Genomic DNA, 24,274 nt, shown 5'->3' with positions numbered 1-24,274 from the left:
GCATCAAACGCCGGCGCAAAGGCTTCCTCGCATCAATCGAGTGCCCGCAATCGACGTGATTTCGACAAGCACGAAGAGATGGGACAATATTGTAGCAATCGCGGCTAGAGCTGGCCGCGGCCGAAGTGATGGTCGCGGTTTGTGTTGAGAGGTTGTCGAGGAGAAGCGACACCAGGCGATTTTCCGCCTGCGGGAGGCTGAAAGACTGGAGCGACGCGGCCAGCTCGCTAGCCTTTTTGGGCTAAAAGTGGGGTGCCAGCTGCGGCGGGCCCGTGCTTGTGTCGCGTCAGCGCACCGAGCACACCGAGGTGAAAACGGTGTGGGGGAGAAGCCGGAGTTTCGGTAAAGAGATCTTCCGAAACCACGGGTTTGTGATGAGGCTCAGTTTTGTGGCTTGTGGAGTGGCTACGCTAGTCCATGCGTCCCCTCGTTGGCCGTTTTTCGGCAGCCAGAACGTTGAGCCAAGCTTTGTGGAGAAGCATCCTTAGTTTTCAAAAGCTCGGATCGCAAAGCCGACCTGAGCTCACCCATCGCCCAATGCAACGCGGGGATGCATCGAATCCCGTGTCCATCCCAAGATTTTCTTCCGGATTCCATCTTTGGCCCCTCACACGACATGAGCGACGCGTCAACCTCTATAAAGCACTACGATAGGCCAATTCTTGATGAGTTTCTCGTCGAATACTTCCCGTCTCTACGCTCACATGATGCTCAGCCCTGATTGCTGCACCCCTGAGAACTTGATGCAATGAAGGACCCCAAGTGAGATGACAGTCGGGATGATTTTGCGACAGCCACCAGCCCTTCACTTTACTCCCAACTAAAAAACTAGTCTTCCACCGCCTACGTGCTTTCCCGCCGCGGTCGGAATATCTTCACAGTAACCGTGTCGTCAATACAGCGCTCTGCCGCTTGGCGTCGATCTACGCGGCTCTTATTCCCAACGTCTCCATCCCAGGAATTCGCTCCGGCATTCCGAGCGCACGGAGCCCTATCTTCAAGCCGTGCCCCCGTGTGCCTGGTCGCGGCGCTACCCCCGCTATTACCCAAAACAGACACACATCCACGGCGCTGCCGGACCAGCTTCCGGGAAAGTGGAACGCTTTTGTTTCATTGGAACAACTTGGCTTGCTGCATTGAACGTTGTAATCCCGGTTAGGCGCCTGTTTGATGCCATTTTGGCGGGATTCTACCGCCCTCCGAGCTCCTTGTTCTCCCCGTTTGGCAAACACCATCTCGTCTAGGGCCCTTTCGCCGATCTGCTGTGATCCGCTATGCGTACCTGGTTGTCACGGTCCCCGCGTTCCCTCGACCTGGGGCTGCTGCAGTCATGGGCTGAAAACCGGGCTTGAAGGATGGCGCTAGATTGCTATCCCAAGGTGTATAAAAGCTGTATATGATGGAAGCTATCCCTCTGTCGTGTTTGTTGTCCTTGGCTCTCCAGTGATAAACGTCCCATCGATATCTCCTCACTCACGTCCGTAAAAGTCTGAGCACCCCAGACGAGCTTCAGAATGCGGTCGACTCCTGTTCTCCGTACCGCCCTTGCGGCTGCTCTCCCCTTCACTGTCCTGGCTGCCGACGGCAAGTCCACTAGGTACTGGGACTGCTGCAAGCCTTCTTGCTCGTGGCCCGGCAAGGCTGCTGTGAGCCAACCCGTCTTCGCCTGTGACCGCAACTTCAACCGCATCTATGACTTCGGTGCCAAGTCTGGCTGCGAGGGCGGTCCGGCCTATTCTTGCGCCGACCAGACCCCGTGGGCTGTCAACGACCAATTCTCGTACGGCTTCGCTGCCACCAACATTGCCGGCGGTAACGAGGCTTCATGGTGCTGCGCTTGCTACAAGTGAGTTCTTGCGTTTCCAAGAATAGCCAAGGGATCTCGGCTAATGCACTTTAGGCTCACCTTCACCTCGGGGCCCGTGGCCGGCAAGGTCATGGTTGTCCAGTCGACCAGCACGGGCGGTGACCTTGGCAACAACCATTTCGACCTGAACATCCCAGGTGGAGGCGTTGGTATCTTCGATGGTTGCACGCCCCAGTTCGGCGGTCTGCCCGGCGAGCGGTACGGCGGGATCTCGTCGCGCAGCCAGTGCGACAGCTTCCCGGATGCCCTCAAGCCTGGCTGCTACTGGCGCTTCGACTGGTTCCTGAACGCTGACAACCCGAACTTCACCTTCGAGCGCGTCCAGTGTCCTTCCGAGCTTGTTGCCCGCACCGGCTGCAAGCGCAATGACGACGGCAACTACCCCGTCTTCACTCCTCCTTCGGGAGACAGCCCCAGCAGCAGCAGCGCTGCTCCTACCTCCACCTCGACTGTAAGTCTTATTCTTACGGAGGCCAAGGATACACTTGGATGATCTCCTTGCTAACGATAATTTTCCTACAGTCGCAGCAGCCGCAGCAGCCGACCTCCAGCAGCTCGCAGGCTTCTGTGCCGACTAGCAACCCTGGTGGCTGCACCTCTCAAAAGTGGGCTCAGTGCGGCGGCATTGGCTTCACTGGCTGCACTACCTGCGTCTCGGGCACCACTTGCACCAAGCTGAATGACTGGTACTCGCAGTGGTATGTCTTATACGGTTCTGTCTCTGGGCGTGATCAGCAGCTAACATTACGCAGCTTGTAAGCACAATGATCAACCTGTGATCCTTCAACCTTGCGTTGAGCAACACATAGCCTCACTCATGACCATGACCATTCACTGTCACATATTTCAACGTACATAGTTCTCCACTTCTCGTACATAGCTTTGGATACAATTTTAGATCTTATTGCGCTTTCGGTCCCGGTGTGATGGTGACTCTCTTGAAGGAGCATTAAGCTTAATCCAAGACTTCTTGGTCTGCTTGTATCCTTGACCATCCGAGCTAACCATGATGTGTGTTGAAATTTCATTAGGCTTCCACAGGATTGATAATTGTCTCTCCAGAAGTGTTAGCCTCATTCCATTGGCTTGTCATTTTGTTTTGTCATTTGTATGACCGGTGCTCAAACGTACCTTGCCGAAGCAAGCCTGATGGCTTCCCGGGATATACGCGTTTGGTAAGCTGAGCTTACATACTAGGATTTCGTAGGCCATTCCAGATGGATGCCCAAGATCCCATAATATTTTTGGACTCAATTACAGTACCGACGCCCAAGTCGTTCGCAAACATGGAATTGAGAAGAGTTGACCTGAGATGCTCAATTTTTTTTCCCGAAGGAAATAGCGTAGTAATCATGGAATAGCATAGCATAATTCTTCAACACCATCTCAACAAAAGTATGGAAGAAATTCCACTGATATCCTTTGCCGTTAACTTACTTTTCTCATCCGCATGATCTCTTCTCCGAAACACAACATCGCTTAACTCACCTTGAACTTTCACTAACCATCCGACTCTTATCATACCATTTCCCACCAATCGCCTCAATCTAACTAAACTCCCATTCGCTTGTTCGGAATCCGGCAATCCGGCTGTCCCACGAACCAAAGCCCCAGCAAACAGCACACCGTCCTTAGCTATGCTCTGCTGCCCCATCCTCCAGCTCAGCGAATCGCATCCGGCCAGTTAACATAAAATGCCCAAATTCAATATATTTCCTCTGCATGACAACAATATGCGGTCTGAAAGCCACCCGCTAAACAAAGAAATTCATCTGCATGTTAGTTACACAAACACTTGCACAGCCGCCATTCCCGCCCAACAGCGCGCGAAGCCACACCCACACACCCAAAGCTAAGTTTGGCCCAAAAACCAGGCCAACACCATTTTACACTGCATACTTGCCGCATGCCAGATCTTTGCTCTGCATGTGGTGTAGTAATACTAAAATAAAAACGGTCCGGCTCTGCCTACCCCGCCAATGATGGTGTCTAGCTACCCACCCTCCATCGTGACATGTTTCGCCCAAAATCTAAGCTTTGCATGCCAAATCCGTGCCAATGGCATTTTCCATGTGGAACTTCCCGTCCTCACCTTTTTCTGCCGCCCTCCAGCTGGCCTAACTCCAGGCCAAGGCTAGACGAAGTGAGGCGAAGTTAGGCTAAGCCAAGCTGGTGGTGGTGAGCTGACAAGCAAAATTTCCCCGGATGGTCATCTTCCCGGTTCCGAGTAACTGGTAATTGTGTAGGTTATGTCGTAGTGCAGTAGCCGTTTTGGAGGTGTGCTGAACAGCTAGCCCGAAAGTACGCGGGCTGCCAACAACACAGAAGATAGTCAAGCCTGACTTCCCAAGCCGAGCCAGGCTCGGCTGAGATCATCTGCTTGATGTCTCTGTGTGTAATGTCTAATGTTAGATGCTGCTGTTACTGAGATGACCGACAGACAGGCTGGGCCTCTTTTCATGGATGGGGCTGGAGACGGACGGATGCCGTGAGATCCGGGAATGGATGCTGGAGGATAGGGCTATGTTTGCTGCTTGCTGCTGATTATAGTGGTGATGATAAATAATTTTGGTATGATTTTGTAAAGTGTGTTTGGTGTATATAAGGATGCGTTAAGTCCTGTGTTGAAGGGTCTGTCTCATCGCCATCACTTAGAGCATCTTCAAGAAAACAAGACAGGAAACACCCAAGACACGCTCAACACTCAAGCTTGAAGTCTCTTGACTCCCCATAACTTCCTCTCATCACACTCCATTTCACCAACAAAACATAACAACAACCAAAATGTACTTCACCACCCTCACCACCCTCCTCACCCTGGCCGCCAGCGCCCTTGCGGCTCCGGCCCCCGCCCCAACATACCACAACTGGCCGGGCGCCCCAACCAAGACCTACACCGCGCCGCGCATCACCCACACCGTAGTTGCCGGCCGGGGCGGACAACTGCGCTTCGATCCCGAAAACGTGGTTGCCGAAGTCGGTAGCATCGTCGAGTTCCACTTCCTTCCCGCCAACCACTCCGTCGTCGAAGCGGCCTTCAACGCGCCCTGCCGTCCGCGTAGCGACGTCGACCCTGCGGCCCCGAACTCCTTCTTCAGCGGCTTCTTCCCCGTCACACCAAACCCGGATGGATCCTTGTGCCAGAGCGAAGAGGTCTTCCAGATTGAGGTCAAGGACGACAAGCCAATTTGGTACTACTGCGGTCAGCCCGGCGGTGGCGGGCACTGCCAGAGGGGCATGGTTGGTGTGATTAACCAGCGGTTTGACACGCCGTTTACGCTGGAGAAGTTCCGTCAAGAGGCCGCTAAGGTTCCCCCTCCGCCTGGGCTGCCAGCTGGTGGCGTCCGTGGTGGTTGGCGGATCCCGAATCCTAACCCTCTGGGTGGCTTCTAAGCCACAACGAGGACTGAAGCGATGGGATTGGCTTGGGGGATTTGATTGGCTTCTTCCTTTCCCTTATGGCAATATTTGGTCTTTGAGCATTAGGAATAACTGGCATCTAGATGGATGAGCTTCACAAGCGTTGGTGATTGGCATGAAGAAGTTGAGGGTAGGGTTCTCATTGGAAAGGGGCCATAGACAGAGCTTTGCATATGGGTTCAGTTCAAAGATGTCTGCATTTCTTAGTTTCTGGTTTTCTTCTTAGTTTGCAATTAACGCTCCTTCCTATTCTGATAATTTCCATTTACATAGCCAGATTGTGAAAGAAGATGAACAAGTGAAGATCGAGTACTTGCCTAAAACCAGCCTCGCCCTTCTCTCTCCCAGTAAGCTTGAGGAGCAAAGGGAAGTCCCATCATGAGTAATCCTGGTATCTTCCACTGTTTCAAGTCCTTGAAAATACTTTCTCGAAGAGCTGTAGTGCCTTCAAGTATTGCCTTTCAGTCATCCCCAACTGACTGCTCCCCGGTGTCCCTTCGAAGGGGTTGAGGGGGGGATCGAAAGGAAGCAGAAATCGCGCCATGTGAACCGCGAGACAACATGCTGGTGCTATGGTAGTTAATAACAGGAGTAATTAGCTTTTCAATTTTGACATCTGTAAGAAGTTACAGTAATTCATGGATGAACCTCAGGGCAATGTCGAGATGAAGTTGCGTTAGGGTTGCAGATCTGAGATGACGCCTTGGTGGTGCTCTCGAGACTTGGCGCCGTCTCTCCATACCAACCCCAATCCTGATTACTTGAACAAAACTCCACGCCGAGAAATGAGAGTGCTTCTGTAGTTTGTATTCGGCCGGATTCTCGGGGACCTTATTTCGGAATGCATGGGACTTATATCAGATTCTTATGGCTGGCTGGCTTCTAGGTCAAAACAGAAACCCGAAGGAATTGTTCTTGGTTCATTTGTTAGCATTGTTCAAGGGGAAAGCAGATCGTTTGTCAGTGGTGACACACGATTTCAATCGCTACCTGAAATAAAGACACAAAAACTCTCTCATCTCCTGCAGAATCGTCGCCTTAACCGGATGGTCAGCACTTTGCCCTCCTTCAGGGCATTCCTCACTTCTTCCGGGAACGCGCCCTTCCAAAACTCTACACTGCCCGCCACTCACTCGTCCACGACGTGTGATCAAGATTTTCGCCACTAATATCGATCCACCCGGCTCTGTGGACGGTCGTGCTCGCCATCCAGGTCATGGCGCCGCTGGGATATTTGGTTTATGCATTGAGCCCTTGACCTAGTTGAAGGGATCAGCCCTGGGACTCAAGTTGGATGCCAGCAGCGGTAGGTCAGCCTCCTTAGTGAGCGGGGTGAATGTTTGACCAGGTAGACGAGCTGGGCGTTGAGCTTGTGGGCGTAGGTACAGAGATGATCATTGAAGCGGCATGGATTACATTTTCTTGTCCATGGCGAGGCCGAAGGCCTGGAGGCAACTGCTGCGAAGGATACCATAGGGACGCAGCTTCTTGGCCGTCGCGATGTAGCAGGCCATGATGGAGTTCAGGTTCTTAGTACTGGCGATGTGGTTGTCCCGCTCAAGTTGGGTCAGCATAGCCAGAAACGCGCGGATGCAGAGTTGGTAGGTTGCGTCGGCTATATAACTACCATTACTCCTGATTCAGGTGTCAATATTTCACAATCGAGTTGTGAAAGGAGCTTGAGGGAGACGTGCTGTGTGACAGCGAGCGAAACATCCCTCTGCAGGAAGCATCCCAAGGCCTCGCAAACAGCTCACTGCTCTTTGTTTCGAGGCCTCCGAGCCAGCCGAGGGTGGTCCCATTACCACATGTGGTCGATCGACCTTTTAGGCCTCGACTAAGAGAATTAAGGCTTGTTAAGCCATTACCTTCCAGTTGCCGACTTTTCTGGCCTTCTCATAGTTGAGGAAGATGTTTTGGAGCATTTCAATAAGACCATAACCCTTATGATCATTGAACGTATACATGCGGAAGTCCGGCACGCGCAGCCTGTAATAGATAAACTGCTTGTGGAACACTCTACTTCCCAGTATTGGTCATATTCCACGGGTGATTTGGGTGTTCATCGGCCGGCTTCTTCCACATGAACGTTTTACTGCCGTCGGATTTACCCTCGCGAGGATTCACACCGCCCTCCTCTTCCTCTTCCTCCTCGGCCTTGGTGAAAGGAGGTTGGCATAGGCACATACAGCTGTACGCCTTGACTGGATCCTCAGTAATGAGTTCCCGGTACTCTATGTCAGCATTCTTCGTTCGAACCCGAGACCGCGGACCAGAGCTTTCTCGGGGACACGGGGCGCACTCCCGCATCGGCCGGAGCCTAAGAAGCAGCAGTTTAGGGAGCAAAGGCCCCTGAAGGGGGGGGTTCTCAGCAGCAGAAGCATGCTCGGCAACGGCTAAGGTGGTGGCGGCGTCCATGGGGACAAAGGACAATCTCGATTCTTTTTCAATGCGCCAGATTGCGCGCCCGTGGAAAGGCGTTTGCGGGTAAGCATGGAAGTCGTGATGACAATAGCGACTAATATAGGACGGACAATGGAGAGTAGAAATTTGGCCAAAAGCCGTACAATTGAACGTAATGGAAGTTTTTCAATAAGACGATGGCAAATGTTGGATTGAAAAAAAGCGAGAAACGTAGAAGGGGATCTTCATGCCCTTAAGGGTCAGAGTGGTTATTGGCAGTGAAGGTACATTGATCATTTTCTGGAGCGTCACTGGCTGAGCCGGATGGATGCATTAGACAAAAGCGATGGGAACAACATCACAGACAGTCGCGGCCGACGCACAGCTGGCTGATCTCACTGGAGGGTTTCATCGAGTGGGAGTCGACAGCTTTGTTTTGTTGGCCGACATTTTGCGAGGTGCGGCAGCAAGCTCTCCGAGGCAAGAATCAGCAAATTGCCAACAGCCTTTAGCGGGTCAACAGGGAAAGAATGGAGAGAGCAACTGCACGAGCTGGAAGTTGCACAGTGTGGATGGCGAGGAGGGAAGCCATTTCCTTGAGGCTTCCACGCAAGCTTTGGGAGCAACATCACACTTCCCTTTGGGTCCTGTTAGTCTCTTGTCACAAGCAATCATTATCCATGCTTTTGAAGGCAAAATTTCAACTCATTGGTGTGCTGAGAAGTTTTTGCTGCTAAATTCGTCTTAATCAACATAATCTTGGAAGAAGTATCCAAAGTTTGAATTCTTTCTTGATGACGCTGTGTTGTTCCGGGGGTAAGGGACCTAGCTTTTGACTCTGCAACCTCCGGAGACACTGACAACCTAAGTGTCAGTGCCTTGACTTTATCACTTCCGACCACCGATTGCTTCTGACAGAAGCCTCTCGGAAGCTTTAATCCTCTCTAAGATGTCCTTCCTCTTCATCACCAGAGCTCCCTCGGGCGACGTCTTTCCGGTTGAGCTCGTCCCAGCATGGGTTTACACAGTCATCCTCTTCTTGTGTGTGGTGGCAGCCGGTTGGTACACGGGCATGTAGGGTACTGTTCCCGACTCGGTCTTTCGCTCTGATTCAGTTGACCGCCGACAACGCCCAAGACACCAAGCCAAGGGAAGGAAAGGGAAGAAAGAGTGGCAGGGAAGTAAAGGAGGGAATGAATCATCTTCGACAACACTTGTTCCTGTCAATTTCTATATCGACACGACACTAGCGACTATCCCTCCGGAATGGCTGTCAGGAGAATCCCCGACAACCCTAATCGACTTCGACGGTCTGGCAGAGATGTTGCAGTCGTTGCTCCAGTATGCCCCGTTCAATGTGTCACAAAGCCAGCCTGGTGGCAACAAAAATTTAACTGTTGCTTATAAATTTTACGAAGGAAGGCTTAGAGTTGGAATACCGTATCGCTTGTTCAAAGACCTGGCTCGCCTCAGTGGTTCCAGAACCTATCGTGAAGCAGCAGAGCCGCCAGTTGACCCGAAGGTTACAGGAGATGATAGAAACAAGAACGACAATAACCCTGCCAAAATTGTATCCAACCCAGAAATATTGTCTGAGGAAAATAAATAACAGAGCAGCATGGTTCTTTGGAGATGCTAAAGAGGGAGTTGTCTCAACAATACCGTTTGTATACCTACATCCTGTAAAGCAACACGTAAGCGAAATTGAAAGAAGCATAGAGGCTACCTTGGAGGGAGAATTATCTCAACATGAAAAGAGATATGTGCCATTCAGTTTCACAAGACGCAGCTTCCATCCGATTATTGGCCAGCTGTAAGTGAAACACAAAGTTCAATGGCATCACAAAAGATTTGCATGGTTTGCTCTCCACAGCTTTCAAAGAAGATATTACTAAAACCATTCAAATACATGTTCATGTCTTCAAAGTTTCAAAGTCATGAGATCAAACAATCTTACTCGCACTGAAGCAATATTTGCACGGGAGCAGAGCGTTATACGTACGCGAAATTAGCATGCCTGTTCCTGGATTGATTGCATCATGTGGGACTCTGAACACTGAGATACTGAACTTCGTGTGCTTCAGCTAGAATCAAGCATTTTTAACAGCAAGATGGGCTGTATCTAATGATTCAAACAACTAGATGACCTCATATGAATTAGAAACACTACGTATTCCAGAATTTTATTGCAGTTCAATCCTCAACATCAACAAATTCACCATTTGGATCACTTGCTGATGGTAAATCCTTCCTCTATCTCCTCTTCCCAAGGAACGATACATCCCGGTCAACATCCAAATTCCTTGCAGCAGCCTGAACTCTTGAATCCGGGCCAACACAATATGAAGGGTGGTGAATGAGCGTGCCTTTTCAAACATTACACACACCGAGTCATTGATCTTCACAATGAGAAGGTTCTTTTTTTGTATTGTCCATGGTCAAGGGATCGGGGTATGTGAGCTCGCAAATCAACCTGTCATTGTCCCAAGCGCTATCGACTTGGTTAGAAGAATAGAATCGAATGACAGCACTACGCCGACATTCTTCCTGCAACCTAGAAAGTGGTAGCACAAAAGCTTACTCGCTCCAACATGATCCGAGTTCCCTTTTCTTAAATCAACCTATTCCTGCAGCCTGCTTGAAGTTTTGTGGTAATCATTGACCCAATGTTCACCAGTATTTTGAATTTACGTTGCTGATCGAGATAAAAGCCGAATGTATATTGTGACATTCACCATGAAAGGGCAGATCCTTTTTCTTCGGGCGATAATGAAGGAAGCGGGAACAGGGAGGATCTCTTTTTTGGGGTTGAGGCACATATTGAGTCTAGAAACAAAGTTGCACTCCGACTCACAGGTTCACAAACTTCGGTTGACTTAATAGATGCTGCCAAAGTTTCAGGATTGCTACCACGTGTACCAAATGCAAGTGATTGCACTTCTCGCTTATGTGGCCCAGAAGAGCAGGATCACGTATATACAGATTTCGCTGATTTCAATTATGATGGTTTGGCCTATGATACCTCCCCATACTCTCTGATACAAAACAGAGGACTTGTTCCAAACCATGAAACAAGCCAGAGCCCTTGGCAAAAAGATAACATCCGGTTGATCTGCAAGTGCTGATATGTTAGCAGTTGACCAGTCGGTTGTAAGCTTAAGAACACTATGACACAATTGGCTCTGAAGACCAAACCACGTTTCAAGGCATAGCACATATAACGCTTGAGGTATGTGGTTTTTGAAGCTAGACAGCTGGTTTTTTTGATACAATTGGACTTGGGTCACGAATGATTATAACAGGCACCGTGATAATTTTTGAGGATAAGGGTTGAAGTCATCAAACACCTGTCGATGTTTTCAATGTTGATTAGGTCATATCACGGAGAGTACAGAGATCAAGAAAGTATGATTCTATCAGCATCAGCCAGCCATGTGACATCATGATAAACACCTGAGGCGAAGATAAAGAAAAATTAAGGATGCCGTTCTGGCGGTGCCACTAACTTTCTCTGCCAGGGGCTCGGATTCTTGCTGGTGGCCCCCAAAGCACTGCCCCTCTAATTGATGGCCTTCTGCAGCATCGGCATGTTCCCTATCCCACCAGTCCCACCACCCGGTTTATGTGCCCCGTTGGTAGTGCTGATGCAACCCCAGGTCGGAGTGCATCTGCAGGGTACGGAGGGGTAATCGTCTGAAGTTGCTTGTAACCTTCTCGCCGTGGGCCGAGGGGCTTTCTCCTAGCGCAACAGTCACCGGGAAGAGTTTCCAGAAGGTTTTCGTCAGCCGTTGGAGGTTAATGCCATGGCCACCAGATCGGGTGATCGCTGTCAGTTGATCATGACAGGGACCGGGGTCCCAGATCCTTGGTCTGCCGTCGCAGATCGACAAAATGGCGCCGATCCTGTTTCGAAATCGGCTTAAAACATTGGCTCTGAGTGGTGGTGGAGAAACTGGATGGTGAGCTGGGCGATGAGCGAGCGAGCAATACTGCGTTGCACTCCAGCCAGGCCTGATGGGGCTCGAGGAGATGTTGATGCCTCTAGAGAGTGCAACGTTGAAAGTCGGATAGAGGATGGCAAAGGGAAGGGGTTGGAGTAGATAAGCATCTTTTTCTCTCACCATAATCTGTTTGTCAGGGCATCCTCCTGAAGCCATTCTCTTTAGCCAGAAGCACATTCATTGATTCGAATTCGCTCATTTCTTTGAGGTCGCAGGTCGACTGCAACTGTTTAATCCCATATATCCACCTGTTTACGAAGAATTAGTCCACACTGCAAGCAAAATGCATAAACTCGCCCTTCTCTCCCTTCTTCCAGCCGTCCTGGCCTGCCTCGATCCCAGCAAGAATGCCTGCGCAAGCTTCATGAATGCCAACAAGGCGACCGCGTCCGCCTTCTGCGCGACCTTCACCCGCAGCTTAGTCACTACCACGCAAGGCCTGCCTGTATGGGCCACAAACTGCAGCAACAAGCCCAGCTTGCTCTCCAAGAAATGCAGCTGTTACTTCACGGGTAATACTGCCCCTCCAACGATAGTGAAGGCGACGACCGCGGCCGAGGCTCCCACTATCAAGACTATGACGGGGCTCAAGGCGACCACTACAAACAAGGCTACCACCCTCCAGACCAGCACGGTTCGGGTCACGGCTGCCCCGTTGGAGGTGACCACTGCTCTGCCCAAGAGCTCTGGCGCCGTGTCAACCTCGGCGGCAATTACCGTCAAGGCCGGCCAGACCTTCGACGGCGGCATGAAGAACTATGACCGGTGGCGTATGTATCTTCTGTATTCCACATTGTAAACGCGTAATCACTAATCTCCTCCCAGCCCGCGTCTGCCAAGAACAAAAAGAAACGGGCGAAGCGGACGCAATGTTCGTCCTCGAAGACGGCGCAACCCTGCAAAACGTGATCATCGGCCCAAACCAAGCCGAAGGCGTGCACTGCAAGGGCCGGTGCAACATCATCAATGTGTGGTGGCAAGACGTGTGTGAAGATGCCATCACCCTCAAGCAGTCCTCGGGCACCTCCAACATCATCGGCGGTGGCGCGTTCAAGGCCTCCGACAAGATCGTTCAGTTCAATGGGTTCGGCACGGTCAACATTAGGAACTTCTACGCGAAGGACTACGGCAAGGTCGCACGCAGCTGCGGTAACTGCAAGACTAACGGCAAAGGGTCACGGCACATCGTGCTGGAGAATATTAAGGCAGTTGATGGCGGTGTCCTGTGTGGGATTAACACCAATTATGGGGATACCTGCACGATAAAGAGCAGCTGCCAGAAAAAGAATAAGACCTGTGACCGGTTCACAGGGAATAATAGTGGGAAGGAGCCAAACAAGATTGGAAGTGGTGCTGATGGGCAGTATTGCAAGGTTAGTTCGTTTGTCACGAGCTGCTGAGGGTGGTCATGGTTGAGGTTAAGGGCCGGTGGACTGGCTCTGCCTGGTTGAATGAGGATGCGGTTTGGCTTTGTTGCGCATAATCTTGTTTTTTTTCTTGGACACATTCTGTGCCTGTAGAATCCTTCAATTCTCGTAAACAATGGGCTTCTGTACAGTACTTATTGTTGAGGTTGCTTCATTCCTTGATTGTGATCTCTGTTGTGTAATTTGTGTCTTGACGTAGTTGGCACAAGGCTCAGAAAAAGACGAAATCATGAGGCTGCTCCGTCAGTTTAGAACCAATAACCATCCCTCGTAAACAGATGTAACAGCTCCGAGCAGAAATTGCAACGCTCTTGGAAAAATCTCTGAGACTCCGGCCGGGTGAAGCGTTTGATCACAGGGGTTTGCCCGCGGGATCTGGGATTATGCTCTAATGCCAAGAACGCATAGGCTGAGGCCACGAATGGTTGCCTAACATGGAGTTGATGTCTACAGCACCAACCATCGTTGTACTAATTTTCTTACAACTTTCGTGTTTGTCAAAAATGGAGTTTGCTCGCTAGAAAGTGAGGAGAAATGTTCATGGGGGCAAAAGAAAAGCTTCCCGGCCCGGGAATTGAACCCGGGTCTCAGGCGTGACAAGCCTGCATACTAACCACTATACTACCGAGAACTTGTTCCGTTAGCAGAGGCATAATTAGTAACCTATCAGGCGGCTCTGAGCATGTCACGAAATCACCAAACGGACACAATTCGAGCAAAACTTCCCGAACGTCCTCAAGATGCAGTGACTTGAAATAACAGAGGTGACTCCGATGCTTTGCTGATACTCAAGTGCACAACAGGGAACTTTGAGTTACCCTGTAGTCCTCCATTCCACGCTGCACGTTGGCTGTTGGAAGAGAAAAACCGACTCTGAAAAACCAATTAATACTTATTTCCTAACTATTCTGCATGCTTCACGGAGCGGGCTGCTACAGTGGCAGAATAATTTCCCCTTCAATGTCGGTATTCTGCTAGAGGAAACGAGCAAAAATAAACTGGAAGTCAAACATACAACACCGGGGATTCCCCAGTCGTCACCGACCTGAGTACTAACCCGGCCCTCAGTGGCTTATCTATGGGGGAGCGGACGGGATCCCGAGTTTTCCACTGGGTATGGTCGTATGTGACTGAACATCGGCCAGTATAGAGTTTAAAAAGATCAAGTAAAAGTCTTGTCTGGTGATGCAGGCGAAAACAGCGTTTCGTGGTCAGACTTAAGGGGGAAACTGGCGTTGAACTCACTCAAAGTCAAAATATCTTTGCAACACTATACTTATTTCCAAAATGAACAAGATACAACTTAAAGCGAACCTTGAGTATCTCTAACCTCTCTCCCCTCTATCAATCTACCTTGAGGCCCCTAATTCCCCGCCCCCATAGTCTGCGCTTTATAATACTCCTCCCCCTTCCTTCTCTCCTCTTCAATAATTTCCTGTACTGACTTCCCGCCCTCCACCTTCCCCCCATAATACTTCTCCGCCAACTCGATACATCTCAGGTTCGCAGCCAACTTATTCATCGTCTCCATCCACTCCTCTGTCTTCTCGCTATCAAACACAATCCCGCCCCCTGCCTGCAAATACGCCACGCGATCCTTAATCAGCATCGTCCGAATCGCAATACAAGTATCCATTTGCCCGTCGTCCAGCTCCGTTACCCCCTTTTCATTGACCCTAACAACATCATACGCAAACCATCCCACCGCACCGGCATAAATTCCCCTTTTTTCCTGTTCAAGGTCGTAGATTAACTCCATCGCGCGGATCTTCGGCGCGCCAGAGACGGTTCCGGCCGGGAAGATACTCCGCATCGCGTCCCAGCGTGTGCACTCCGGCCTGAGAAGGCCGGATACCTCTGACGTGAGGTGCTGCACGTGCGAAAACCGATCAATCCGCATTAGTCGGTCGACCTTGACCGTGCTAGGGTGGCAGACGCGATTCACATCATTGCGAGCGAGATCAACAAGCATGACGTGCTCGGCGCGGTCCTTGGTGCTGGCCTGCAGCTGCGCGGCGAGGGCATCGTCTTCGGCCGGGTTGGCTCCTCTTCTAATCGTCCCAGCAATGGCATGGTTGACAATGCGTGGCCTTAGCCGGGCCTGCTCCTCTGTAGAATACGCAAACCTCGCATCCACAGGCAGGGTTGCATACCCGTCCGTCTTCATCAGACACTCGGGCGAGGCACCTACGATGTGAAATTCCTTACAGGAAAGGAAGAAGAGGTAGGGTGAGGGGTTGAGCGTGCGCAGAGTGCGGTAGATGTTGAAGGGGTGGAGCGTAGTGGGGCGTGAGAAGCGTTGCGAAGGGACCGCTTGGATGATGTCGCCTTTAATGATGTGCTCTTTTAGTACGGTCACGAATCCTTCGTATCCGTGACGACCGACGTTGGATTCGTATTTGACTTCGCTGGAGGAAGGGTGGCAGTCGGATTTTGGGGGGAGGGGGGTCTCAGGGGTTTGGATGCGGTCGAGGGTCTCCTTTAAAGTAGCGATCGCAGCGTCATATGCGCCCTGGAAGCCGTCGAGGGAGGAGGGAAGACGCATGTGCGTGACAATGGTAAGGGTCTGGTTGAAGTGATCGAAGATAACCAGCGTATCGAACAGCATGAACAGGGCCTCGGGGATGTGCAGGTTGTCCTTCAGAGGCCGGGCGGTCTTCGGCTCGAAGTACATGATGCAGTCGTACGAGAGATAGCCGACGGCACCTCCAGTCAAGGAGGGGAGCTTGAGGGAGGGGATGGCGAGCACGCTGTCTTGGGCGAGCTCGGCCTCGAGGGCACGTAGAGGGTCGCCGACATCTTGGTAGCTGGGGCCCGTGGCTAAAACTTTACGGGGGTCTAGAAGCGGGTTAGATATGAGCAATTGGTGAGAGATTGGGATGAGATGAAGGCATACTGGCTCCAATAAAGCTATAACGTCCAACCGTTTCTGTGCTGCCTGTAGCACTCTCTAGGAGGAATGAGTACTCGGCCGTAGCGCTGTAAGGAGCCGTCAGTATTTCATTCCAACTCATTTATTAGCCTTTATTCATCATCAATTGGCCAAAAAAAAACCTTCACCCTCATCTCATGAATAAAGGGATCAATTACCCATTAGACAGCTTAAGATAAATCGCCGACGGCGTCAGAAGATCTGACGGCACCGTGACGCACACAGGCAGCAGGGTCGGCCGCGGGGCTTTCTCAGTGCTCGCGCTAGCCTTCAGCGTCTGCTCAAAGAGCTTGTGAGCCTCGGCGGCTGTTGGCCTGGCATCGATCTGATCGGTGGCCATTTTATCTTCAGAGAATCGGGGACTGACCACTGCCCGGCCTAGCCGTCGCGTTTAAGACTCTTAAGTAATGGCTGTTGGGTCAGGGTCCCGATAAGACAGGCGCGTGCTGCGGACCGTTAAGCTTAAGCTTGCTGTCTCTGAAGTTCTCGCTCTGCGGTGATGTACCCCTCCGAGTTCGGGTGAGTCACGGCGATGTTGTGGTGGGGCACCGACGGAGTTGGACCCCACAGTGACCCTAACCCTGGACGAGAGATAAAAGAGGGGAAACACAAGGGAGAAGAGACGAAGCCAACAAGTTCTCTTCGACACTCAAGAATTAATTGTAAAGAATTGAAGCCATGTCATTTTTTCAGGTTAGTAAACTACTCGTCTCTGTTGCTACTTCGCCTCTACAATGCCCATTTGTTCAGGGCTCGCTAATATCAGGATCTCTGCCAAGACTCAGATAACCAGTGACAACCACTAATGAAGCATCGGAATGTTTCGATCCGCAATCACTCGACATACGTTTCATGAAGTGCTTTGATACAGCAAAAAGGAGCTAAGAACCTCGTTCTGTTTATGGATTTGCGAACGGATATCAGTGCTTATCAGAGAAGATATGTCGTCGTCGGTGTCTGACTCATATCTACGAGGAGTCAAATTTGAGGGCCATGGAGAGTTCATCTTAGTTAAACGCCCCCTGTTCTTCGTGATCCAGTCGGTCAAGAAAAGTCGATTCGACATCAACTGCCGTTAACCAATACGAGTATAATAGATAAAAGAAAAAATCAACGCCCATTCCAAATCCCAGGTATCATATCAACCATCATAACCAGCCATGCCGAATCCGATCCTCAGCCATGACCCTTGCCTTCAGAAACTTCCTGCTTCGATCTCCCTCTGTTAACTCAGGTTACCCTTAAAGAGGAATGGGAATAATGCAGCAATTGCATGGAATCGGACACGGGATACAGAAGCAGAACCTGCCCGGGCACGGTCCCCTATCAGATTGCCCGCCACGGAGGGAGAGGTCCTGTTCTTCTGACTGTTGTTGAGTCGAAGCTGGAGCTCGTTCTGCGACACTCGTCAGCGTTTTAACATCACAAGGCTGACGCTAGTGTGAGTACGTACGTGGCGCCATAGTCATAGGCTCCTGCTGCATAGGCTGCACCGTCGTCGGCCTCTTGAAGTATGTCGGCTGGGGGAAAGTCAGGGGCGCAGGACCCGCGGAGGTGAAAGAAGCAGACTCGTCGCTGCTGGAGAGGGAGGAGCGTGTTGACGGCGCCATCTTGCTAACTATGAACTCAGTGAGCAATTCTGGCAAACACAGCTCCCAAAGCCCTGATGTCTACAAGAACAATCCTTGACGGCCCAACAAGCGGGAGGAGATCAGGTCAAAATAAGCTTTCCGAGTTCAAACCAACAACAGCTCAGCGCGAAGGAAGCGGCTGAGCTGGCGGTCGGTCGAGGAGCTGAAGGTGCGGGGACTCTCGAGAGGGATCGACTTGATTGGACCCTGAGGAGCCAATTGTTGCGGTTCAAGACCTCCCAGCCACAGGAACTGACGTCATCCGCTCAGGACCCCTGTTCATATTGGGGGCTGAGCAGAGGTGGCGCTGGGGCTTTGTGTTGGGTTTTGTGCTGCTGCATCCTTGGGAGATGGGGTGAGAGGATTTTGAGGGCCAGTAATTAATGTTGCATCAGTTATCAACGACTACGATGACTTTTAGGGGAGTTTTGAGGGTGGCGGTCGTTTTGGATTTCCGTTCGGAGAATAATACAGAGATGGCGACATCCAGCTACCAAGCTCAATCGCGATCTCCCCCTTCCGACCTGTCAAAAGGCATTGGTACAAAGATATGCCCTCAGAAGTACACCGACCATCGCTGAAACAACGCCCCAAACAACTAAACGCTGAGTCTATTAGTATTCATACCAGCTGAGCATACTCCAACCCGACATGCGATACTCCAAGCGCCTGTCGTCCTCACCGCAACTCCTCAAACCCAACCAACACGCCCTCCTCAGCCAGCAGACCTCATACAAAGACTTTCGAACCCTCAATCCCCCAATCCCCTACCTCGGCCTCTTCCCCTGCGTCCAAGGCATATACTTCAAGGGCGACGTCGTATCCCCCACCTCCGGCAGCCTCTCCTCATACCTATCATGATAACCAGGATACTCTTCCCCCTCATAATCAATCAACCACACCTTTTTTCCACCCCCAATATTCGTACACTGTTCCCCTTCACTCCCCTTCTTCCACCCATTATCACACTCTCCATTCTTACACCTCCGATCAAATCCTGCCGTCCACTCTCCATCGTAGTACCACCCGGTACTACTATTCTGAGTCACCCGTATCCACGCCCACGCTTCGTATAACTCCCGGATGTCGCAGTCGCGCTTCGTGCCTTTGAAGTCGTACGTGCCGCGGTAGTTGCACATGTACGCGACAGAATCGTTGATGGTGCAGCGCGCCTTGGAGTGTGAGGGCATGGGGCCTTTAGAGCAGACGTTGGCGTGGAGACAGAAGATGGCTTGATGCATGTCGGACTCGGAGATGGGGTTGTGGGTGCCGAAGATTTCGGGGCCGGTTTTGAGTTTTTTGGCGTGTGCTGTGAGGGGGAGGTTGAGGAGGGGCAAGATTAGGAGGAGGGGGGGGAGGAGAGAGAAGATAGTGCGTAGGCACATTTTGGTGATGAAGATGCGGGGCTAAGTTTGAGAAGGTTGCCAGTAGGTTGGATGATGGTGTTGAGGTTAACGAGGGACTCATTGGAAAGCTGAGGGAGATGACGAGGATGAACTGGACTTCATCGGCGCATCAAGGTTCCAAAGTTAATGTCCAGCAATCTTCCAGCTCTCAGTAGCCCCTGCCATCCTGCCATGCCAAAACAGACAGGTAGACAACATCTCCCTCGACACCGGTCTAAACCTTGGAAACAGCTACTCGTCTGGAAAGAGCACCCAGGCGGGATCAGGCATCCATTTGGTTCTCATCTTCTTATTTTAGTTTATTTTATCTTTTGCCATGCAATAAGTCAACCTTCATCGGACGGCGGGGTCCATAGAAAATCCCAGAAATACATCATGGACACTGTGCTGACTCTATTCGATCACAGCGAAATATGTACAAGAACTAAACGGCTATATACCCACAAACACCCTTTTAGATCTCTTCCCCCTCCTCTTAACAAATGGTCTTCTTCGCATTCCCCGAGATATTCCACTGAATATTCGTCCCGCAAGGCTGCTCCCGCACCGAGTTGTTATTCACCGTCAGTGTGAGCGAGATATCCCTATTATTCGCAAACTCCGACCTCGCCGCCAGCCGCACCTCACCACCGCCATTAACCGTCCCGCTCTTGATCTTAACATTATAGCAGTTCTCAATCAAGATGGCATTATTCCCGTTATTCGCCAGATCCACGTTGTTAATTTCAGCACCACCGCTCTGCGACACGCAGAAAATACCCCGGCCACCGCCGCGGGAAACAACGCGATCGACATAGACGTTGGTCGTGTATTGCCCATTCGACAGTTTACCATTCTCATTCGCCATTCTAAACGTGGCATACCCATTTCCAGTCGCGACATTCTCACCATCCACCAGACCAACCCTCGCATTTGTCGTCTTCTGCAGCAGCAAGCCGCACTCCCCCACGTTGCGAGCGATGACGCTGCCAACCTGCAGCCCGTCGATATTCCACGTCTCCACGGCGTGGCTACCTGCACCAGTGACTCTGATCTCGTCCATGAGGACGTTATAGTTTTGCGCTGCGTCACGGTCAAACCGGATTCCTAGCCCCCCGCTAAGGTTCATGGTGATTTTGCCTAGCTTGAGATTCCGTGTGCCGCTGAAGCGAAGACCGAAGTACGGGTTTCCCGTCATAGTCAGATACGGAATCGACACATCATTGGTATTGGTGCTCTCGATCGCGCCCCTCCCGGCACGGTACCCCACGTTGATGGTCCCGCAGACCTCGAGCGTCTTGCCGGAGGAGATTGTAATTGTGCTTGCGCCGATTGAGCCGGACGCGGTGACGACCACACGCTGACCATATGAGATGGAGTCTAAAGCGGACTGGATTGCTTGCCGGTAGTCGGAGCCGGAGTAGACTTGGGCACCGTTGGAGCGGGTCGCGACGAAGTTGTTGCCAGAGGAGGTGACGCGGATGTCGGGGTTGCCGGAGCCGCAGGATTGGGAGAGGGCTGTGGCGGGGAGGAGGGCGGCGAAAAGGAAGGTGGTGACTTTCTTCATTTTCGTGATCCCCAATCGATGTTTTGGTTAAGTATACACTTGACAAATTAAGCTTGGTGCGTAGTGTAGTGTGAGAAGTGAAGACGGGTTCCAGCTCGTGAAAGGGTAAGAAAAGCTTATATCAACCTACGACCTGTTTTAACATCGGCATATGCTCAACCACATCCTGGAGCGAGATCTACCTAACCCTTTCTACTTTCCTCTCACACAGAGTTACCCCAACCGGATAATTTACCTCCGCTCCCATACCATTGACGGAATTTCTCGACCCCCTATCTACCTGACTCCCCTCCCTAGCAACAGCTGCCCGGTACGGAGCTACACGCCCGGCTTGGCTTTCCCGTTCACGGGCCTTGAAACCAATGTTACCCCAGATTCAGGATACGGCAATATATCAATTAGGGGCTCGGGTGCCCCGCACGGGAACCGTTGGTTGCAACGGCTACGGTTTTTGGTGCTCCGTGCGCGTCTGTTTTGGTTTCGGATTTTTTGGCGAGGGGTGAGCAAAGCTCTTAAGAACTGCCTTATTCGGCTTGACTATGTCATGCCATTGGTAGTTTTCTTGATACCAGACTCTCCTGCTTCTTGTTTGATTCTCTTTTGTTTGTCGGCCTGAGGTTTCTCGCTGACCCTCACCCCAGTAGCCTGGAAGGGGGATGAGTTAAATTTAAGCTTAACATGCGCCAGGTCACCTCACACATACACAATTCATCTTCCGCAGCTTTATATATACCGAAACATGTTCTCCCTCACGCTCCTCTTCATTGCCACGGGCTTGCCGTCCTCATATTCGACGCCTGCAGCGCCCCCTTCCCCAGAAATCCCTTCCATTTTCTCCCGCAGCTCCTCATCTTGCTCAAGTTGCGTTTTCGGGCGGGCACTACTTCGAACTTCAGGCTTCTGGTTTGGGCTGGTGTCGGAGCTGGGCTGACTTGTGGTTGTGTCGTTGGTGAGAGAGCTGATGGGTTGTTTGCGGACTTGGCGGTGGGAGATGGACTTGAGGCTGGGGACGTAGGTCCAGATTTGGAAGGCGTATTGGAAGGGCTGAGAACATGGACCACGATGAGTGTTTGTCCGGACAGGTACATAGGATAGACAGACATACCCTGGGAGGAGGAAGCCTGGTCCTCTTCAGTTGTCCACGGCCAGAGTTACGAGTGGTTAGACGCACGCATTGGAGGACTACTCTCTTCCCGGCTGGTGCCATGCTTTCAACTGGTGATGCTGAGCCACCAACACGACACTGAGTATGGGATTGGTATGGCCAGAGGGAGGAGTGAAATGGTTAGGTTCGATGATGTCATCTTTTCGTACAAGGTTCTCATCATCTCCAAGGTTAAGGGTAGGCTACCCCGATGTTTTAGGAAGGCGGTAGACATGTTGGGGACTCCAAGAAGTTCATGAAAGAATGAGAATTTGCAGATGCCGACACAGCATTCCATCGAAAGCCTCTGACTCTGTAACGCCACTTACATTGTCGGTACCTCCTTCAACCCCTTCAACCTCACCCACAGCTCTCAGCTTCACAGAACGATGAAATACCCTCCCCCCCCCATCCTAATTTTTTTAAAAAAAAAAACAACTTCAAGAACTCACGACTCCATTCGCACTACGTAGGTACACTCAACATCACCCTACATACATGTACACACTACGCTCTCTCAACTTCCTCCATTCTCCCATTCCTTGCCCCTCGATAAGACAGTCTCACCTGCCTCTCACCCAGCTTGATACATAGCAACCGCCCGAACATGCGGATTCAACATGGTCAAATTATACGGCGTGATCGGCAGATCCGTATCAGTCACCAACAAAAATATCGTCCCATTCACCGCCGGATCTCCCTGAAACGTACTCATATTCGGCTGGATCGTCCACGCCGAGTTCCCCTGGATGTCATGAAGCGGCGTGTACGTGACATTCAGCTGGCTGACCCACGCGGCCCACACGGGCGCGCCCGCCTGCGTGTCCGTGATGTAGCTATTGTTCGGGCCAACTGGCTTGCCCGGGTCGTCCCATTCCAAAAAGACCTGGCGACCGGGGTAACTAAGGGGGGATGAGCGGTTGCGGGTTATCCCCGGAGAGCAGTTGATGCCGACTTCGTTTGTGCTTAGGCAATCGTCCTCTGCTGAGATATCGGACGTGTTGAGGGTGTTTGCCCAACCGCCTGTGATCTCCCTGAACGCGTCGGCGCCGTTCTTACGGGCTGGATTCGGCTGGTTAAGAATATAAAGGGCTGGGAAGTTCTGCCACACCAAACGCGTCTGGTTCTCTGGGCAAGAGGAAATATATGGCGCTAGGAGAGACCATGCCCATGACTGGGGCACCCCGACGAGGAACCATTCTGGTGTGGGAAACAGCCCTTCGAACTGGCGGAAGATCATTTGTTGCCTTGCTTCGGTTGTGATACTTTGCAGCAGCATCTGCGCCACGGGCCCAGAGTTGAGATGCGGCAGGAAGCCATACACGCCGGCCTCGCCCCAGCGGGTGAGTTTCTGGCAGAAGTCGACATACTCGCGGACGTTGCTGACGGGGTAGTTGTAGGTGCATTGTTTGGGAGCCTGTGGGCCGAGCATGTTGCTGAGCAGTGTGGCGTGTCCGACTTCCTGTTCGGCCATGAACTGGATGAGGAAGCGGTCTTCCGCTGTTAGCCCAGCTGCCTCAAAGTCCTCAACGGAGAAGGTAGCCAGGCCCCAATGGAAGAGGTCTAGCTCGATCCATTCTTGGTAGAGGGCCAGAGCAATGGATTCATAGTCGAAGTCTGTGAGCATGCGATAAACTGGTTCTGAGCCATTCGTGCCGATTCCGCCAGAGGGAGTGTATGGAGCTGGCAAGGGGGCATGTAACTCTCCATCACTTGGGTAATCGAATGCACCGGGGGGAGGAGGCAGAGCGGGGATTGAGGGGCTGAGGACAGATGTGCTGAGGGCTCCGGTGGTTGTGGGGGACGGGCCGGTGAAAGGGCCGTGGGAGGTTACATTGGTGTGAGGGCGGACGGGAGGAGTGAAGGCGGCAGCAGAGGTGAAGGTTGTTGTCGGTGTCGATACGACGGGCACGGAGAGGGAGTGTCCAACGAGGGACAGTAGAACGAGGCCTGCTGAGAGTTTGAGGCCAATCATCGTGATGGCGAAGCCTGGCTCGATGGTGCGAGGGCTTCCAACTCAGCTGGGGGTGGAGGGGGTGGAGTGTGAGAGGAAACTGTTTCGTGGAGAGACAGCTAGCCAAACGAGCAGGCTTATACCGCTAGCTCTCGGTCTTTCTCTTTCCCCTCCGGAGAGTATCGCCGAAGCATTGACATCTTTAAATGGTGCATCCTGGCCGTCATGGACAGTAACAGCAGCTGAGCTGAAAATGTGGAGAGCCAAAGGCTTTCTTCCAAGACCATGTGAAGAGCGGATAGCACCGGCAAAGGTTGTCCAAGTCAGCGTATGATGAAAGTTGAACAAGGCAAACTTGTCTGCTAGGGGAACGTGAGGTCATGGATGGATATGTACCGAGGTAGCATGTGTTGTTGTTGTCAAGCAATATCCTGGGGTTCATCATCGACAAAGATGAACCTACAAGTCTGTGCTCAAAGTTACCGTGGGAGTTGTCGTTGTGGGTGATGACATGTTTCCTGAAAGTCCAGAGTACCGGCAGCC

General features: G+C 51.6%; 7 protein-coding genes and 1 non-coding gene across 8 annotated transcripts; 3 read left to right on the top strand and 5 right to left on the bottom strand.

Moving 5' to 3' along the window:
* Nucleotides 1-1,514: 1,514 nt before the first annotated feature.
* CTHT_0045500 (cellulase-like protein) lies at nt 1,515-2,646 on the top strand (the record flags this gene model as incomplete). The annotated part of the gene is made up of 4 exons (XM_006694872.1): nt 1,515-1,846; nt 1,901-2,318; nt 2,390-2,565; nt 2,628-2,646. The coding sequence occupies 4 exons, from the start codon at nt 1,515-1,517 to the stop codon at nt 2,644-2,646; spliced, it is 945 nt and encodes a 314-aa protein (XP_006694935.1).
* Nucleotides 2,647-4,651: 2,005 nt separating this feature from the next.
* Nucleotides 4,652-5,260, top strand: CTHT_0045490 (uncharacterized protein; the record flags this gene model as incomplete). The annotated part of the gene is made up of 1 exon (XM_006694871.1): nt 4,652-5,260. One exon carries the CDS (start codon nt 4,652-4,654, stop codon nt 5,258-5,260), a length of 609 nt encoding a protein of 202 aa, XP_006694934.1.
* Nucleotides 5,261-6,699: 1,439 nt separating this feature from the next.
* On the bottom strand, nt 6,700-7,705 carry CTHT_0045480 (uncharacterized protein; the record flags this gene model as incomplete). Its single annotated transcript, XM_006694870.1, has 3 exons — nt 6,700-6,843; nt 7,156-7,304; nt 7,399-7,705. 3 exons carry the CDS (start codon nt 7,703-7,705, stop codon nt 6,700-6,702), a joined length of 600 nt encoding a protein of 199 aa, XP_006694933.1.
* A 4,269-nt stretch (nt 7,706-11,974) lies between these two features.
* Nucleotides 11,975-13,091, top strand: CTHT_0045470 (pectate lyase-like protein; the record flags this gene model as incomplete). The annotated part of the gene is made up of 2 exons (XM_006694869.1): nt 11,975-12,461; nt 12,517-13,091. The coding sequence occupies 2 exons, from the start codon at nt 11,975-11,977 to the stop codon at nt 13,089-13,091; spliced, it is 1,062 nt and encodes a 353-aa protein (XP_006694932.1).
* A 585-nt stretch (nt 13,092-13,676) lies between these two features.
* CTHT_0045460 lies at nt 13,677-13,749 on the bottom strand. The gene has a single exon. It is a non-coding gene; the product is annotated as a tRNA-Asp (tRNA).
* A 732-nt stretch (nt 13,750-14,481) lies between these two features.
* CTHT_0045450 (anthranilate synthase component I-like protein) lies at nt 14,482-19,066 on the bottom strand (the record flags this gene model as incomplete). The annotated part of the gene is made up of 5 exons (XM_006694868.1): nt 14,482-15,956; nt 16,015-16,097; nt 16,209-16,428; nt 17,504-17,668; nt 18,664-19,066. The coding sequence occupies 5 exons, from the start codon at nt 19,064-19,066 to the stop codon at nt 14,482-14,484; spliced, it is 2,346 nt and encodes a 781-aa protein (XP_006694931.1).
* A 496-nt stretch (nt 19,067-19,562) lies between these two features.
* Nucleotides 19,563-20,633, bottom strand: CTHT_0045440 (parallel beta-helix repeat-containing protein; the record flags this gene model as incomplete). The annotated part of the gene is made up of 1 exon (XM_006694867.1): nt 19,563-20,633. One exon carries the CDS (start codon nt 20,631-20,633, stop codon nt 19,563-19,565), a length of 1,071 nt encoding a protein of 356 aa, XP_006694930.1.
* Nucleotides 20,634-21,170: 537 nt separating this feature from the next.
* On the bottom strand, nt 21,171-23,752 carry CTHT_0045430 (uncharacterized protein; the record flags this gene model as incomplete). The annotated part of the gene is made up of 4 exons (XM_006694866.1): nt 21,171-21,278; nt 21,387-21,677; nt 21,739-21,857; nt 22,489-23,752. 4 exons carry the CDS (start codon nt 23,750-23,752, stop codon nt 21,171-21,173), a joined length of 1,782 nt encoding a protein of 593 aa, XP_006694929.1.
* Nucleotides 23,753-24,274: the final 522 nt, after the last annotated feature.

This window comes from Thermochaetoides thermophila (assembly GCF_000221225.1).
Source record: "Thermochaetoides thermophila DSM 1495 unplaced genomic scaffold scf7180000011818, whole genome shotgun sequence".
Classification (NCBI taxonomy): Eukaryota; Fungi; Ascomycota; class Sordariomycetes; order Sordariales; family Chaetomiaceae; genus Thermochaetoides; species Thermochaetoides thermophila.
The sequence above is the reverse complement of the archived record's forward strand: the minus strand, read 5'-3'. Positions and strand labels throughout refer to the sequence as shown.